Source organism: Bufo bufo, chromosome 3 (genome assembly GCF_905171765.1).
Source record: "Bufo bufo chromosome 3, aBufBuf1.1, whole genome shotgun sequence".
NCBI classification, from domain to species: Eukaryota; Metazoa; Chordata; class Amphibia; order Anura; family Bufonidae; genus Bufo; species Bufo bufo.
Window position 1 is genome coordinate 379353170 of NC_053391.1, and position 20251 is coordinate 379373420.

General features: G+C 43.0%; 1 protein-coding gene across 1 annotated transcript in view; it reads right to left on the reverse strand.

The window, feature by feature from the left end:
* The window catches only part of LOC120995469 (schlafen family member 9-like), a 153800-nt gene that overhangs the window by 84555 nt on the left and 48994 nt on the right, over positions 1-20251 (reverse strand). Inside the window, exon 3 of the mRNA XM_040424703.1 lies at positions 3784-3845. Coding sequence (XP_040280637.1) covers positions 3784-3845 — 62 coding nt within the window. The remainder of the gene's footprint in view (positions 1-3783; positions 3846-20251) is intronic.

Genomic DNA, 20251 nt, shown 5'->3' on the forward strand with positions numbered 1-20251 from the left:
CCCAATGGAAAATTGTTTGTAACAATCTATTCTGTGTTATGTGAAACAAGTTCCCACTCCATGCCATCTTTTTCCAGTAAATCATGCCATTTATTGTCCCAATCTCTGCCCTCCCACAGTAATCATGTCCATCATGTATAGCACTATGTATCTATCTATGTATCTGTATAGCACAACTACAGGTCTGTAGCACATGCCCTGTAGCTGCAGTATAGATCTTAGGCGCTTGTCATACACTCTTTACTGACGAGGTGGCTGGGGCCAGAAGTGACTGCACATGTGCGCTCACTCCAGTGAAAACCTGGCCACCAGAGCAGCCACCCGAGCTTGCGCAGCTACTGCTGAGAACATTAAATCGGTGGATGTCACCCCTATATAGGAGCATGAAATTTGGGTCTGTTTGAAGAAGAACAGAAGATGATAGAGGCATAATTGAAAAATAAACTAAATTGAAGAAATGATCCTTGGACTAAAAGGAAATGATTAAATGTTCATTATTAAGATGAGACAACCCCTTTAAAACAATGCCAGCATTGGTGTTCTCGCTCATCCCGACACCTCAAAATGCAATAAAAGGTAATCAAAAAATAAATTTTTCCACAAAACAGAATAAAAACTACAGACTACTGTTCTGCTAAGTTAATACAGTTCCATCAATGGGAAAAAAATTAGAAAAAAAAAGTAATTTCTCTTCAGATATGGCGAAAAGTAGAGGATGAATAAACATACAGCCTAAAGCTGTTCTGCTTTACGGACCAATGCAGTCCAAGCAGACTACCGCAGTGTACAGAACAAATTAATAAAATGGGCAGTAGTAAAACATAACTTTTAATATGATACCTTAAAATAGAAGGCCCACAATCCTGTTCATAGACACCACTACCAATGGACCAGTATCACCAGCAGTCCCTACCATGAAGGTGTATTGATGCCTAAAAAGGGGGAGGGGTAAACTAACATGGAGAGGCATACGCTTCTTACCAGATAGTCTACGCAGGTAGTGACTTGCTTGAATTTTACACTCGTTCAGGTTGTTCTGATCCCCAAAGGAGGGGAACTGCTGTATTCCACCGACCAGAACCGCACTGCTGTGTCGCCTTCTGGTCCGTGTATGTGTATATTGTAGCAGAAAGAAACAACCAACCAACGAAACAACCAACCAAACACAGGGTAGGTTCTACCACTAATTATGAAGGGTGCAATGACACCTATATAAGTGCTCAAGAAAGATATATATACAGTTGCAAGAAAAAGTATGTGAACCATTTGGAATTATATGGATTTCTGCACAAATTGGTCATAAAATGTGATCTGATCTTCATCTAAGTCACAACAATAGACAATCACAGTCTGCTTAAACTAATAACACACAAATAATTAAATGTTACTATGTTTTTATTGAACACACAATGTAAATATTCACAGTGCAGGTGGAAAAAGTATGTGAACCCCTAGACTAATGACCTCTCCAAGATCTAATTGGAGTGAGGTGTCTGCCAACTGTAATCCAATCAATGAGATGAGATTGGAGGTGTTGGTTATAGCTGCCCTGCCCTATAAAAAACACACACCAGTTCTGGGTTTGCTTTTCACAAGAAGCATTGCCTGATGTGAATGATGCCTCGCACAAAAGAGCTCTCAGAAGACCTACAATTAAGAATTGTTGACTTGCATAAAGCTGGAAAGGGTTATAAAAGTATCTCCAAAAGCCTTGCTGTTCATCAGTCGACGGTAAGAAAAATTGTCTATAAATGGAGAAAGTTCAGCACTGCTGCTACTCTCCCTAGGAGTGGCCGTCCTGTAAAGATGACTGCAAGAGCACAGCGCAGACAGCTCTATGAGATGAAGAAGAATCCTAGAGTGTCAGCTAAAGACTTACAAAAGTCTCTGGCATATGCCAACATCCCTGTTAGCGAATCTTCGATACGTAAAACACTAAACAAGAATGGATTTCATGGGAGGATACCACAGATGTCCAAAAAAAACATTGCTGCACGTTTACGGTTTGCACAAGAGCCCTGGATGTTCCACAGCAGTACTGGCAAAATATTCTGTGGACAGATGAAACCAAAGTTGAGTTGTTTGGAAGAAACACACAACACAGTTCTGTAAAGAGGAATGGTCAAGAATTACTCCTGATCTGCAACTACAGGAAACATTTGGTTGAAGTTATTGCTCCCAAAGGAGGTTCAACCAGTTATTAAATCCAAGGGTTCACATACTTTTTCCACCTTCACTGTGAATGTTTATATGGTGTGTTCAATAAAAACATGGTAACATTTAATTCTTTGTGTGTTATTAGTTTAAGCAGACTGTGATTGTCTATTGTTGTGACTTAGATGAAGATCAGATCACATTTTATGACCAATTTGTGCAGAAATCAATATCATTTCAAAGGGTTCACATACTTTTTCTTGCAACTGTAGATATAGGTATCCCTATGTGTTTCATCTAATTTATAGCCCCAGAATCATCAGGGGACACGGGACTAGTGCTACGTCAATATGGACTAGTTTGTCCTCAATGTGGCCATCCAGGATGATGTATGGTCGCACCTCCGGATCTGATTACCACTTGTAAGATGGGGGGTACTGTGGCAAAGGATCACACCAAGAAATGATGTCTGGCGTCCCCTATTTGCATGTGGCGTCTTAGGTAGGGGATGCCATTCAGCCAATCACTGGCTGCAGCGATGATCAACACGAGCTACTGATTGGCTCAGCAGCATTCCCAGCCATTTCCTGCTGTGTAGAGACAACAGCAGGAAGTGGAACACAGCGAGGAGCAAGGCACTGAAAAAAAAAACGCAGAGGCAGGGAATTAGTGAGGAGAGTATAATAAGCTGGTTTAATTTTTTTTTACCATTTGATGGCAATAGGAATACTTTTAAAATAATCTTTTAATGCAATTCAGCACACATGTCCAATACAGCAGACGTCCTCTTGATTTTGTAGGTTCGACCCATCACATTACTTTTGAATACCCAATTCAGATTAACAAAAATGCATGCCATATATCCACGTTGCCACCAGGTGACCACATTTAATCTGTTCTGGAAGTGGCTATGAACCAGGTGATCTTTCAGACTGCGACCCCTGTGTTTCTTCTAGCCATGCACTTTCCTGACTAGACTAATAGGGAGCTTTATGTCCCCTGATTAAACTGGGTGTTTAAAGCCCAGGGAAACACATAAGGACACCCATCCAGTTTACCCTCTTGCTTTCTCGTAAATTCATTAAGCAGAGCTGGTACCATCTGCATTAGGGTGCTTTCAGGTTATTCTAGCCAGTGAGTGACGGTCCAAAGGGGTCGTTTTTGTTCAGGTGGATGGTCCGCTATCTGGACATAAAAGCCTAGTCCAGGCCAAGTAGGGGCACATTAGGGATAGTAACCCAGCTCTGCCCAGACCCACTTAGGTGAATCTTCCGTCCCTATCCTCCATACTACGTGGATGTAGCAAGATCGTTCTTTGTTTTGTGAGCACTGGTTGTTTTCTGCACATTTGGATTGGTATTAGCTGACCACATCGAGGTCTTTGCTTTATTTTAGATGTCTATCCTGTGGGCAGTGTTTTAACCATTTTGATTAAAGGGTATACCCTACACCCTGCAGGCATTTGCCTTGTTTTTCTGCTATTGATCAGCAGCAATTTCTAACTACAATTTCCAGTGGTTGCCTTGCGTAGAAAATATTGGATTAAAAAAATAATTAGTTATGTAATTTAGCATATCTTCCCAAAGTCTTGCTTGATATAGAAGTTTCACTGTGCCTACCGTTACTCACCTCTGAGTCATCTTTTTTTTTTTCTTCCAAAAATGTGCCTTTGCAGGGACGCTATCACACACCTACGAATACAAACAAAGCACTGAACTGAAAGTGATACTGTCACAAACAAAGAATCAATAATGTCTTACAATCAAAGCAAACACTAAGCCTACAGATGCATTATTATTATTCAAATAGTACATACTCCTTTGCAACCAGAGGAATAATTTGCAACATGTACTGCATCTAAAGCATGACCAATACACATTTGGGAAATGCTAGCCAAACATCTAATGTTTGTGGTTTCCTGACTTTTCCCAAATAATATGTCAGGAAAGATCAGGACTGTCAGGACTGGGCAGTTGGATTACATGTTCAGTTTAGGAGATACCAGTAGCCCAAATGACTTCTCACTGATCCGATATGGATGACCTATCCAGAGGATAGTTCATCAATATAAATTCCAGGATAAGCCCTTAAAGGCACCTTCCCCTGCCTGTGCAATAGGATCTCTAGCTTACAAATTCCTGCAAAGGGGAGCAATTATTCTCTTCTGATTTCCAATGTTTGACATCCAAATGTTTACTGGATTTGACTCTCTGCTGCCTGACCTGACTTCTGCCCGACTCCCGTATTGACCATGAGCTGCCTGACCCGACTCCTTGCATGTCTTACCAGACTATACATTTTAAAGGACTTCTGTCACCCCATTAAACCGTTTTTTTTTTCTTTACTAATAATCCCTACACTGCGATCTCAGCATACATAAGCTAATTAATGATTTTCGTTCAGTAGAATTTGCTAAAAATCGATTTTTGAATTATGCAAATTACCTTGCTACCAGCAAGTAGGGCGGCTACTTGCTGGTAGCAGCCGCATCCTCTGATCCTATTGACGCCCCCTCCGCTTGTTGATTGACAGGGAACGGAATCATTCTCTGCGGGCCCTGCCTGTTTTCATTCAATATCTGGCGCCTGCGCCGCGGCCGTACCCATCTTCAATCTGCGCAGGCGAACTGAGAGGCGGCCGCTCCATCCTCAATGCGCCTGCGCCGATGACGTCACATCTACACCCGGCGCAGGCGCATTGAGGAGCGAGCGGCCGCCTCTCAGTGCGCCTGCGCAGATTGAAGATAGGTTCGGCCGCGGCGCAGGATATTGAATGAAAACAGGCAGGGCCAGCAGAGAACGATTCCGTTCCCTGGCCCTGTCAATCAACAAGCGGAGGGGGAGTCATTAGGATCGGAGGATGCGGCTGCTACCAGCAAGTAGCCGCCCTACTTGCTGGTAGCAAGGTAATTTGCATATTTCAAAAATCGATTTTTAGCAAATTCTACTGAACGAAAATCATTAATTAGCTTATGTATGCTGAGATCGCAGTGTAGGGATTATTAGTAAAGAAAAAAAAAAAAAAACGGTTTAATGGGGTGACAGAAGCCCTTTAAAGGGTAACTGTCATATATATATTTTTTTTATGCAATTGGATTGGTCTGACTAAGTTTACCTTAGTTCCCTAGTTACCGTATTTTTCGCCCCATAAGACACACTTTTTCTCCCCCCAAAATGGGGGGAAAATGCCCCTGCGTCTTATGGGGCGAATGCTGGCAGTTTTACATCGCAAACTGCGATGTACGAGCGAGCGGGGGAGGGACTGGGAGGTGGAGCTGGGGGCCGGCAATAGCGGCAGGGCGGTGCAGTCAGTGTTCTATAGCCCCGCCGGTATACTAATATAAAATGTCTTATTCAATTAATAGTTATTAACCACCTCAGCTCCCCTAGCTTAAACCCCCTTAATGACCAGACCACTTTTTACAATTCTGCACTACACTACTTTCATGGTTTATTGCTCGGTCATACAACTTACCACCCAAATGAATTTTACCTCCTTTTCTTCTCACTAATAGAGCTTTCATTTGGTGGTATTTCATTGCTGCTGACATTTTTACTTTTTTTGATATTAATCTAAATTTACCGAAATTTTTGCAAAAAAATGACATTTTTCACATTCGGTTATAAAAATTTTCAAATAAAACTGCATTTCTATATAAATTTCTCTCTATTTTATTGTTCTACATGTCTTTGATAAAAAAAAAAAATGCAATAAGTGTATATTTATTGGTTTGGGTAAAAGTTATAACGTTTACAAACTATGGTACAAAAATGTGAATTTCCGCATTTTGAAGCAGCTCTGACTTTCTGAGCACCTGTCATGTTTCCTGAGGTTCTACAATGCCCAGACAGTAGAAACACCCCACAAATGACCCCATTTCGGAAAGTAGACACACTAAGGTATTCGCTGATGGGCATAGTGAGTTCATAGAACTTTTTATTTTTTGGCACAAGTTAGCGGAAAATGATTTATTTATTTTTTCTTACAAAGTCTCATATTTCACTAACTTGTGACCAAAATTTTTTTTTTACATGAACTCACCATACCCCTCACGGAATACCTTGGGGTGTCTTCTTTCCAAAATGGGATCACTTGTGGGGTATTTATACTGCCCTGGAATTTTAGGGGACCTAAAGCGTGAGAAGAAGTTTGGAATCCAAATGCGTAAAAAATGCCCTGAGAAATCGTAAAGATGCTCATTGAAATTTGGGCCCCTTTGCGCACCTAGGCTGCAAAAAAGTGTCACATATGTGGTATCGCCGTACTCAGAAGAAGTAGGGCAATGTGTTTTGGGGTGTATTTTTACATATACCCATGCTGGGTGAGAGAAATATCTCTGTAAAAGACAACTTTTCCCATTTTTTTATACAAATTTGTCATTTTACAGAGATATTTCTCTCACCCAGCATGGGTATATGTAAAAATACACCCCACAACACATTGCCCTACTTCTCCTGAGTACGGCGATACCACATGCGTGACACTTTTTTGCAGCCTAGGTGCGCAAAGGGGCCGAAAGTCCAACGAGTACCTTTTAGGAGGGCATTTTTAGACATTTATATTCCAGACTTCTTCTCACGCTTTAGGGCCCCTAAAATGCCAGGGCAGTATAAATACCCCACATGTGACCTTATTTTGGAAAGCAGACACCCCAAGGTATTCCGTGAGGGGCGTGGAGAGTTCATAGAAGATTATTTTTTTTGGCACAAGTTAGCGGAAAATGATATATTTTTTTTTTTCCCTCACAAAGTCTCCCTTTCCGCTAACTTGTGACAAAAAGTTCAATCTTTCATGGACTCAATATGCCCCTCAGCGAATACCTTGGGGTGTCTACTTTCCGAAATGGGGTCACATGTGGGGTATTTATATTGCCCTGGCATTTTAGGGGCCCTAAAGCGTGAGAAGAAGTCTGGAATATAAATGTCTAAAAATTTTTACGCATTTGGATTCTGTGAGGGGTATGGTGAGTTCATGTGAGATTTTATTTTTTGTCACAAGTTAGTGGAATATGATAATTTGTAAGAAAAAAAAAAAATGTAAAAAAAAAAAATCTATTTCCGCTAACTTGTGCAAAAAAAATAAAAAATCTTCTATGAACTCGCCATGCCCCTCAAAAGTGATCTTTTTATAGCGCCGCAGCGATTTTACGGTGTTTTTGCAGTGATCAGAAAAAAAATATTTCTGTCACTGCGGTGGGGCGGACTGAATGCAAGTGTGCGCACAAGATCAGGCCTGATCGGGCGAACAGTGCGTTTTTTGTAGAGCCTATAGAACATGTCCTATTCTTGTCCGCAATTGCGGACAAGAAAAGGCATTTTCTATATAGTTCTAGCAATGTGCGGATCCGCAAAATGCGGAAAGCACATTGCCGGTGTCCGTGTTTTACGGATCCACGGTGTCTGTTTTGCGGATCCGCAAAACACATACGGACGTCTGAATGGAGCCTTACAGGGGAGTGATCAATGACAGGGGGGTGATCAGGGAGTCTATATGGGGTGATCAGGGGTTAATAAGTGACAAGTGGGGGGGGGGGGAATGACGTCAGTGAGGGATGCGCCTGCCGGCATTGTACAGAAGCGGTTAGGATGTAAGGTACTATTAGGAGTTGGGGGGCATGTTTAAGAACTATTAATTGAATAAGACATTTTATATTAGTATACGGGAGCGGCGGGGGGGGGGAAGGATCTGTGGATGACATTTTTATGGGGGATATCTGTGGATGGCACAGTTATGGGGTGGGGGGGTCTGTGGATGGCACATATATAGTGCCACCCACAGATCCCCCCGTAACAGTGTCCGTCATCCACAGATCCCCCCGTAACAGTGTCCGTCATCCACAGATCCCCCCGTAACAGTGTCCGCCATCCACAGATCCCCCCGTAACAGTGTCCGTCATCCACAGATCCCCCCGTAACAGTTCACAAGAAAATAGTCGGCACTCACTCTGTTTGCACGTTGCACGGGATAGGAATAAAATCCGCGTATATAAGTGTCCTTGTGGCCTATTATATATTGGGGAGACTACACAAACGATTAGGGATCGCATTGGGAAACATAAATCTACCATTCGTACAAAAAATGTATTGTTACCTATTCCATTTCATTTTGAACAGTGCAAACATGGGATAGCTCAGTTGAGGTTCCAAGTTTTGGAACAGGTCAAAAGACCTAGGAGAGGAGGTGATCTGAAGAAGCTGTTATTGCGCAGAGAGGCGTATTGGATACATATGTTGGATATTTTACATCCCAGAGGCCTTAATAGGGATTATGAGATTATGCATATCTAATAAACTAACATTATACTTATGTTTTATTTTTCAGACATCTAATATTCGGTGAGGGATCTTATATACCTGACAATGTATGATAGATAAATTATATATAATCTATCTATCATACATTGTCAGGTATATAAGATCCCTCACCGAATATTAGATGTCTGAAAAATAAAACATAAGTATAATGTTAGTTTATTAGATATGCATAATCTCATAATCCCTATTAAGGCCTCTGGGATGTAAAGTATCCAACATATGGATCCAATACGCCTCTCTGCGCAATAACAGCTTCTTCAGATCACCTCCTCTCCTAGGTCTTTTGACCTGTTCCAAAACTTGGAACCTCAACTGAGCTATCCCATGTTTGCACTGTTCAAAATGAAATGGAATAGGTAACATTAAATTTTTTGTACGAATGGTAGATTTATGTTTCCCAATGCGATCCCTAATCGTTTGTGTAGTCTCCCCAATATATAATAGGCCACAAGGACACTTATATACGTGGATTTTATTCCTATCCCGTGCAACGTGCAAACAGAGTGAGTGCCGACTATTTTCTTGTGAACTGTTACGGGGGGATCAGTGGATGATGGACACTGTTACGGGGGGTTCAAGGAAGAATCCCAGCAGTCGTGTCTTCAATCAATGGGACGTTTATTTCATCAAATTAGAAATGTCCACAATCCTGGACGCGTTTCGGCTAGCATGCCTTCATCAGCAGATACAGGTATATAAAATGATCTAGTTTATATAAAGGAATATACTCCTCCCTTTATGACAACATCACCTATTCCCATTACTTACACAGGTGATGGGAGGGGTGTATAATTAACAAAGAAAATACGCCCATTAGTAAATCACTAAAAATGGGTATATATGCAAGAAAATAATTCAAAATCATATACACATATTTATATATATATATATATATATATATGATTTTGAATTATTTTCTTGCATATATGTGATTGTGGAGCACAATCAGACACAGACCCATTTTTAGTGATTTACTAATGGGCGTATTTTCTTTGTTAATTATACACCCCTCCCATCACCTGTGTAGGTAATGGGAATAGGTGATGTTGTCATAAAGGGAGGAGTATATTCCTTTATATAAACTCGGTCATTTTATATACCTGTATCTGCTGATGAAGGCATGCTAGCCGAAACGCGTCCAGGATTGTGGACATTTCTAATTTGATGAAATAAACATCCCATTGATTGAAGACACGACTGCTGGGATTCTTCCTTGAACCCCCCGTAACAGTGTCAGTCATCCACAGATCCCACCGTAACAGTGTCCGTCATCCACAGATCCCCCCATAACAGTGTCAGTCATCCACAGATCCCCCCCATAACAGTGTCCGTCATCCACAGATCCCCCCCATAACAGTGTCCGTGATCCGCAGATCCCCCCCATAACAGTGTCCGTCATCCACAGATCCCCCCATAACAGTGTCCGTCATCCACAGATCCCCCCATAACAGTGTCCGTCATCCACAGATCCCCCCCCATAACAGTGTCCGTCATCCACAGATCCCCCCCCCATAACAGTGTCCGTCATCCACAGATCCCCCCCCCATAACAGTGTCCTTCACAGATCCCCAGTAATAGTGCCATCCACAGACCACCATTAGTTCCAAACCCACCAAAAGCACACCTTTGGTTAAAAATATTTTTTTTCTTATTTTCCTCCCCAAAAACCTAGGTGTGTCTTATGGGCCGGTGCGTCTTATGGGCCAGTGCGTCTTATGTGGCGAAAAATACGGTAATACTTTTGTATAGGTATTGAATTACCTAGTAATTGCAGCATGTTCTTTCCTCCCCCAGGCATTTCAGTGGTGTGGCTAAAACAGCTTTGCTAGGTGTCCTCCGTCTCCTATATACAGAAGACGGAGAATGTAGTAGTGGGCAGTCCCGAACACAGCGTGCGAGCTCCCGTCGGGACCGGTATAGTGCTGATATTCGCGATAAAAATTTGCGATTAGAATATTTGAGTTCGGGGCCGTGGCTAGCCAGGCATGTGAGCAGACGTGAGCTGTGGAGCTCCTGCACTGCCTCAGCCATTTGTCCGACACAAACAGCCTGAATCAGGGCATATTGTGGACTAAATCACACCTACAGGTCCAGAGACCTCTCCGCTACCTGCCCGCAATTGTGTCCCGCTGCCCTGTCCAGGAGGAGAGACAGGAGAGGAGACAGAAAAAGTTTGCAAGATGGCGCCGGGGCCGCGTGAGTGACCGACAACATGAGGCGGCCGAGAGGCTTAGTCAATATGCGCACACCCTGGTACTCCCCAGTGTGAGACATGCCAACTGTGAGCCCTCCCTGATGAATAGGGGAAAGGATTCAGACGGAGAGGAGGCCGAAGAGGTGATGGGTTTGAAAAGGCACCCTAATAGATTTGCCGCCATACAGGATCAAGATGGGGCTGAGGACCCGATGTCCCTGGCTCAGATATGGAGGAGCCAACTATCAAGGACGTTCTCCAGGCCATTTCTAAGTGGGGCAAGTCGCTTAATACTATATCCTTGCAGATGGGAGCCATAAAAGAAGATATATCTATTGTCAGGCATGATCTGCGAAAACTGGCAGACCATACTACGTCTCTAGAGGATCGTATGGGAGACATGGAAGATGCAGTACACCCTCTTAAAAAGAGACATTGTAGATCTCTCCCGCAGAATTGATGTAATCTCTGCTAAACAAGACGATATGGAAAATCGGCTGAGACTAAATAATGTGCGGCTAGTTGGAGTGCCTGAGAAAGTGGAAGGCACTAACCCCACAGAGTTTTTGAAAACTGGCTCAAAGAACAGTTTACAGGAGGTGTCTTGACCCCTCTATTTGCCATTGAACGTGCGCACAGAGTCCCCACCAGGCCTCTACCACCAGGGGCGCCACCGCGACCGGTTCTCATGAAAGTGCTCCATTACAGAGATCGTGACGCTATTCTGCAAAAGGCCAGAGACCTGCCTGATATTTCTATCGACGGCCAAAGGGTGTCCTTTTTCCCCGACTTCTCTATGGAAGTTCAAAAGAGGAGATCAAGATTCCTGGAAGTAAAGCGACGTCTGCGGGAGCTGGGAGCAATGGCCAGGCTTAGGATAGCGGCTCCTGGATCCACAAGCTGCTTTGAAGACCCGAAGGAGGCATCTAAATGACTGGACCGTCATAAAAGACAACTTCGGGCAGAAAAGAATCAGGGTGACTGAGAGGTCTACAATACAGGCTGACATTGTATAATCTGGGTGTTAAATACCTGCTGTGTAGAAGTACGCAGGCGGTTGTAAGCGTCTATACTCAGCCCCTTCCACCGTTAAGTTACTAGTGGGAGCTAAGATGCTGGCGTAATGCAAAATGCATAGAGTTTCTTACATTGCTAATATTGTCCGTATCAATAATAACTGAGGTTAAGTGCAGGATGTTATTCATGCTGTTCGTATCACTATTCTTTACTGTTTAACAGTTTGTATTTCAGGTTGTGAATCTCTGAAGCGTTAATTTACGCCCTACCAGGGATTGTGGGGGTTAAGGAATTTGCCCTACCAATAGATAGTACTAAGGTCCGTGGGCAGTTAAACAAAGGTGTATTGGTGGGATCTGTTGGAAAGAGTGAATTCAGGTGCTATTTAAGCAAGGGGAGAGATGTTCTCTAGGTTGGGGGAGAATGTATATTGCTTTATCCGTTTAAGATATGGTACTCTATATGTAAATATGGCTAACCCAGTGAATTTTCTGAGCTGGAACGTTCGGGTGGTTAGGGATGCTATTAAAACGAAGGCCATAATGGAGAGTGTTAAAGTGTACCGCCGACATACTCTCAGCTTGTAATTAAAAAGCTGCTGGCTTTTTTGTCTGATTATCCTGATACTCAAGCACTGATAATGGGGGACTTTAACAACGTAATATGTCCTACATGGGATAGACTGTCCACTTCTACGTCACAATAAGAGGGGCTGCTTACCCCTTTTGGGAGACTTCTAGATGAAGCGTCCCTGATGGATTTCTGGAGGTTGCGCAATCCACTGGTACGCCAGTACTCTTGCTGCTCCAGCACGTACCAAACATTGTCCAGAATAGATTTGGCTCTTAGGAATGAGGCAATGGGCTGCCGTATCTGCGATGTCCGATATCTAACTAGGCAATTGTCAGACCATTCTCCTATATTAGTGTCTGCTAACTTTCTACCCCCCGGAACCGGAGGTAGGTCATTATGGAAATTCAATCTATTTTGGCTGTCGGTTATACCCAGTCTCAAATATTAGGGACATGTTAAAAGAGTTTTTTGCCCTTAATCTTCCAGGAGCTTCGTCGCTGATAGTCTGGGATACCATGAAAGCCTTTTTGAGGGGAATACTTATCGCAGAGGTTAATAAAAAACGTAATGAATCCCGAGTGACGGTAAAAACACTAGAACGACAGATGATTGAGGCGGAAACACAATATGTCATACACCCCACAAAAAGGTATAGAACCCAATGGCAGGAAGCACAACGTAAACTGAACGATAAACTCCTTCTCAAGGCAAAAAAGAAAACGCATTTTCGAGAAACAATCGTATTTGGAGGAAGGGGAGATATCATGTTATACATGCATGGTTTGCCTTTTCATTATGCATGTCCCTTCTTTCTTCCCCTAGCTCCTGCTCTCTCTCTTGTCTCCTCCCCTCTTCTTCATTCTGGCTTCACCCCTCATCTCAGCTACTTGGTCTGTTAGCTGCTCACAGCATGATTTTTCAACCTATCCATTTGTTCATCGGTGTATGATCTGCACAGTTTGGAATAAACTTCACGATGTACAAGGTGTCATTTGAATGGAGTCACTGTCAGCCAATTCAACTAAGATTGATGGTTACCGCTATCTCAGCACAACTGTAAGTTACAGAGATCACACTTTCAATGCTTAGATTGGAGAGGCAGAACAGTCAAAAAAATCAGTGAAGGGATCTTAGAAAATCTGCAAAATATCTTTCAAGGGATCCTTGCTAGCTATGCATGTATAGTGAGATGTATATGGACACTGGAATATAGCAGAATATATGTACAAGCCTGTATACTCCAGCCAGCAAGTAAATCTCAGCATAAGATTCATCAGTTTTCTGCACAGATTATTGAAGAAACTGTTCATGCAACTGTTATTTAATCAGCTCCTAGACTGTCTGACTTTCAGGCAGAATGCATGTGACAATACAATCTAAGCTCTGTATGCAATCAAAACTAACTTTGCATCAGCCATTGCTAAACTGCTCTGACCCCCCTCCCACTGGTTGCCTAGGAAACCCTCTCCCAGAGGCAGAAGATTGATACATTTCTATGCAAACACATACCTTGTGATTTAACCCTCTGCTTGTTATCACAATGCACCAGCAAGGCAATGTACAATCTGAGGAACCTAATACACAGAAAGAACCTGAACTTCCAACAGATCAGGAGTCAGATCCTCAAGGCCACAAAACAAAATCGTTTAGTGAAGCCAACCTGGAAAGTCCAAGAGAACTATGAGGCTGACAAAGAAGAACTGCTGCAGAACATCAGCCACTCATGGTCTAAAACTATTGAATGCATGTCAGCTCTGTCTCAACCAACTCATAAGGTATTGCACCTAGAGGGCGCTGTTAAGCAGTTGAATGCTGCCTATGAGAACTACCAAAGACTGTCTGCTAAATATGCTGATCTCTTAAAGCGGTACAACACAGTAAATTCCTTAAAAGAATTACAGGAATTGAATGAGCTCAATCTTGAAAGAGATGATCTAGTAATACAAACAAGGACAAAAACAGATGTAAAAAAATAAATAAAATAAAAAATAATAAAAAAATAATAATAATAAAAAAAAAAAAAAAAAAATAAATAAATAAATAAATCGCACATCTCCATGAATCTAGATCCCATCTCTCCACAACTTCTAAGCTCTCAACGCGATCTTCCAAATCCTTAAGATCAACATCTTCTACTCTCAGCCAACGACTCATCAAAGCCCGCGCTGATGCAGAAGCTTCTAAAATCCAGGCAGTTTTCGCCCAGAAGAAAGCGGAAATGGAAGCTGAGGCTGCACAGAAGAAAGCAGAAATGGAAGCTGAGGCTGCACAGAAGAAAGCGGAAATGGTAGCTGAGGCTGCACAGAAGAAAGCTGAGGCTGCAAAGAAGAGAGCAGAAATAGAAGTCTTAGAAAAACAATGTGAGCACGCCAAAGACATGGCAAGACTAAGAGTCTTAGAGCAGGCTGTAAGTGACAATGAAAGAGGTGTCAGTAGCCATCACTCTGTTATATCTTATGCATCAGTGTCATCACAGACCTCATCAAAACTCCATCACTCTGTCATAGCAGCCAAAGAACTCAACCAAGGTGTTGTCTATTACACCTTCTCAAGTGGCAGAAACGGGTACGAATAGAAATTACCTACCACACTATCACTTTAACATGCCACCCTCTAACCAATCCACTATTATGCGGCTACAAACCAAAACACATTTGGACCGTACACCAGCTCCAGTGTTAAACGCCTGAGCACCATCTTATGTTCCCAAGTCCCTCAACGTCAATGTACCAGCTACTGCAACTGTATACCCAAAGTCTGAAAACACAGACATGTCGCAGTTTGCCAAGTACACCCTTCGCAGAGAACTCACTAGGACGGGCCTCACCATGTTTGATGACAAACCTGAAAATTACTGAGGCTGGAAATTCACCTTTAAAGCAACAATCAGCGAATTAGATATCACTGTTGCAGAAGAATTTGATCTACTCATCAGGTGGCTAGGTCCTCAGTCAGCTGAACGTATCAAGAGACTTAAAACCGTTTACATTTCCAATCCTGCTGCAGGTCTCGACGCTGCTTGGGACACACTTGAACGTAGCTTTGGCTGCTCTGAGGCCATCAAAGATGCCTTACTCAAAAGGTTGCAAGGCTTTCCAAGGATTACAGCTAAAGACAATCTAAAGCTTCAAGAACTTAGCGATCTTCTACTAGAGCTTCAACTAGCTAAAGCTGACACCCACCTACCAGGTCTTAGTTACCTTGACACCCCTCGTGGCATCAACCCTATTGTCCTTAAGCTACCATATGGCAGCCAAGAAAAATGGGTTAGTCAAGGGTCTACTTACAAGAAAAGGTATGGAGTAGCCTTTCCTCCCTTTTCCTACTTCTTTACCTTCATAAAGGATATTGCAGACTCTAATGAGTCTAATAAAGAATGACCCAAGTATCTTCTACGGTGACTGTAACCCTCTTAGTCCACCTTCTCCAAGACCGGCAAACATGCGCATAACGCACAGAGACCGCAGGGGTCCAGTGTCAGTGAAAAGGACTGATGTTCAATCTGCACCTGCTACGGTTCTTCCGAAGACTAGACAAAACAAGAAACTTGAGGATCCGAATCGCCAATGTCCCATACATAACAAGCCACACCCACTTAAGAAGTGCATCGGTTTCAGAAAGAAACCTCCACAGGAACGCAAGGAACTTTTAAAAGGAATTTGGATTTTTTTCAGATGCTGTGCTTCCACAGAACACCTGGCAAAAGACTGTAAGGCCATCATTAAGTGCATAGAATGCGGTAGTGACAACCACGTTTAAGCCCTTCATCTGTACCAACACAGCACTACTCCATCGACTGACATTCCCCCCAGGGCAAAGCTTGGCAGGGAGCACGCTGAACAAACTTCAACCTCCACCCCAGTGTTCTCAACATGCACGGAAGTTTGTGGGAAAGGACTCTGTGGGAAAACCTGCGCTAAGATATGCTTGGTTCGCGTATACGCAAAGGGCAAACCTGAAAGTGCCGTAAGACTGTATACTATTCTCGATGACCAGAGTAACCGATCTCTCGCAAGTACAAGGTTCTTTGATCTCTTAGGCATAGCAGGAGGTGCTCTACCTTATAATCTAGGGACTTGTGCAGGGATTACAGAAGTCTGGGGTAGAAAAGCCAGTGACCTTGTAGTTACTCCTCTCAACGGCAACTTGTAAATACCCTTGCCTACTATCATTGAGTGTGATCAGATCCCAACTAACAAGGATGAGATCCCCACTCCTGAAGCTGCCTTGCACGATACTCACTTGAGACATAGCTGATAAAATACCAGCTTTTGATGAGTGCCGATATCCTGTTGCTACTCGGGAGAGACATCCTAAGGGTGCACAAGGTGCGCCATCAAATCAACGGCCCACATGATGCACCTTACACCCAGCATCTGGATCTAGGCTGGGTCATTATTGGCAACGTCTATCGTAGCAACGCCAGGAAACCTCTCTCTGTTTCTTCCTTTAAAACTCATATCCTGTCCAATGGACGCACTACTTGCTTTCCAAGACAACAACATCACTACAGTGTGAAAGAAAGACTGTGTGTCAAAAGGTACACCAGAGCGCATCATACTCGATGATGGGAAAGCATTTATCTTTCGGGATGACAACATTGGTAACACTGTTTTTTTTAGTATAAATCTTTTTATTTTCAAAAATACAAAGATGTACAATCTTCCATTTCAGTATTACAAAAAGAAAAATAAATTTATGCTCATCTCATATAGTATATAATTTCCCTCTTATTTTAAACCCCCCCCGTCCCACCCTCCAACCCCCTTTTCTTTCTGCGGAGCTACCGCCATTACCTTCTCATTATATCCAGTATTATGATTCCCAATTGCCCCATGTCCGCAACCAGGCTTCCTTTTTCCCCGCTGTTTGGGCAAGGATGTATTCATATTGCTTAACCCTGTTCATCCGTTCCCTCCACTCCTGAAAACTAGGGTATTTCGTGGAACCCCAATATTTAACTATTATTATTTTGGCCAAGGCTATGCCCCGGAGCCAAAGTATCTGATCAATTTTGTTTTTATCTGTCTCTGGGAGAATACCCAGAATAACATATTCAATACACACTGCATATTTCATAGGGGAGCTATCCCGTAGTTTCCGGAATATTTTAATCCATTAATCTTTTATCCCTGGGCATTCCCACAGCAGATGTTTATAATCTCCTCTGTCTTTACTACATTTATAACAATTCTGTTTTCTGTCGTTGTAAATGGTGTCTAATAATACCGGAGTGTAATAGAGACGGTGTATGATTTTCAAAAGAATCCATGCATGAGCAAGAGAGACCGTCGATCTTTTAATATTCCTGTAGACAACATTCCACGGAATGGATTCCCCATTTGGCAAGTCCTTTTCCCATTTAACCTCACCTCTAAATGTGATTTTTTTTGTGTATTCAAGTTTAAACTTTGCGTAGATGTGCGATATAGATGTGTTAAAAGTCATATCCTGACAAAAATCTAAAAAAGTATTCCGTACAACATTCAAATAATTCTTATTCTCCGTGTAGTGTATGGCGTGTCGTAATTGTTCGTATCGGAATTTATCCATAAATCCTAGTGTAATATCTGGTAGGATTTCATTAAGGGGCTTCATCTGTCCTCTATGAAAAACCTGTGCAATTAAATTAATCCCGTATTTTTCCCAATAATCCATATCACCCATTTGCATAACTTGTGGAAGATGTGCATTCCCCCATAGTGGGGTATACTGGACTGCTTGGGAAACTCCAACCATCAATCTGATTTGTTGCCAAATGTACCCAAGCATTCTACCGAATGGGTTCTGTGTTCTTCTCTTCTGGTAACACAGTGTTTGATGTAACCACAACAGACAATTAGTTAGCAGCCACAATGGAAGACAAGGAATTCTTGAGAACCTTGAGTAAAGAGTTCTATCAAGATGATTCTAACAGCTGGGTGGCGCCGCTACCATTCCGCACTCCAAGGAAGAGAATTCCAAATAATAGACAACATGCAGATTCACGGTTTATCTCTTTAGAGCGCAACCTGAACCGGAAACCGGAGATGAAGAAACATTTTGTCGACTTTATGCAGAAGGTGTTTGAGAGGGAGATCATGCTGAACCTGCACCCCCTCTTATACAAGGAGAAGAATGCTGGTACCTACCGTGTTTTGGTGTCTATCATCCTCGTAAGCCTGACCAGATTAGAGTGGTCTTTGACTCAAGCGCTCGCCATGAAGGCGTTTCTCTCAATGACAATCTTCTCTCTGGACCCAATCTGAACAACAACCTCTTGGGAGTCCTACTCCGCTTTAGACAAGAGCCATTTGCCATTATGGCCGACATTCAACAAAGGTTTCATTGTTTCATCGTCCGTGAAGATAACAAAGTTCCTCAGGTTCCGATGGTATCGCAATAATGATGTCAACAACGAGGTCATAGACTTTCGGATGAAAGTTCACGTGTTCGGCAATAGCCCTTCCCTAGCAGTTTCCTTTTATGCCCAAGAAGGCGAACAGGAGTTCGGGACGGATGCACGTCAGTTTGTAGAAAGGAACTTCTACGTGGATGACGGTCTTAAGTCCCTACCTACGGAAGAAGAGGCCCATTGACCTTCTCACCAGAACCCAGAACGTGCTCGCCACTGCCAACCTCAGACTACACAAAATCATCTCCAACAGCAATAAGGTAATGGGAGCATTTCCTTCCGATCATGCTGTCAGTGCCAAGGAATTCAAACCAGAGTCTGACCTTTCCCTCACACAACGCAGCCTTGGATTGCTGTGGGATGTTAAGCAAGATACGTTCACATTTCAAACATCAGCTTGCGACAAGCCCTCCACAAAAAGAGGAGTACTGTCTGCAGTGAACAGTATCTACGACTAGAGTTGAGCGGACACCTGGATGTTCGGGTTCGGCAGGTTCGGCCGAACTTGGAAAAAAAAGTTTGGGTTCGGGACCCGAACTTGACCCCGAACCACATTGAAGTCAATGGGGACCCGAACTTTTGGGCACTAAAATGGCTCTATAACAGTCCTGAAAAGGGCTGCAAAAGGCATCGAAAAGTGCTTAAGAGCATGGCAACTGTTCTGCAAACAAATGTGGATAGGGAAATTACTTAAAATAACAAAATCCAGATTATTAAAAAATTTTCTGTATCTAGGAGTAGGAGGTTGAGGAGGCAGTGGATGGGTGGATGTGGCGGTATAGGTTGACGTGGCGGTGTAGGGGGAATAGGTAGCCAACACTGATTTGTGTTATTTTTTATTTTTAAATTGGGGTATCCCCCAAAATATTGGGACATATAACAAAATAAAACTAAGAATAAGTGCACTTGAGTACAAGAATGGATGGTTGAGGCTGGTATAAATGTCTATTCTGCACAATGTCTATTCTGGTACGGACAAGTCCTGTGGGATCCATGCCTGGTTCATTTTAATAAACGTAAGCTTGTCCACGTTGGCTGTGGCCTGTGATAATGCTCTCTGCCGTGCTAAACACATGTTCACACTATACACTGGCTGCAGGGCAGGTCAGCACCTCCAAGGCTGAAAAAGCTTTTCCACATTTGGGCTATGCTAACCCTGCCTTCTCAGGTGCTGGCGGTGCCCCAGCTGCGTTGGCGACCTCTTCCTCCTCCTCTGCCTTCGCCTTGTGCTTCCACTGTGCCCCCGCTGTCAGGTGGGAATGCCATCCTCAGCGTGCTCTTGTAGTCGCGCATCTTCCGATCAGTAACATATGTTTCCACTAAATTTAGTTCCCTGTCCGCAATGCAGAGCAGGGGTTCATTCACGGCAAAAGGGGGTACGTGTCACCCAGCAATAGAACAGAGGATTTTGAGAGATTTAGGCCCCTATCACCCAGGCACAGCAGGGGGTTCATTCACGGCAAAAGGGGGTACATGTCAACCAGCAAAAGAGCAGAGGATTTTGAGAGATTTAGGCCCCTGTCACCCAGGCACAGCAGGGGTTCATTCACGGCAAAAGGGGGTACATGTCACCCAGCAATAGAACAGAGGATTTTGAGAGATTCA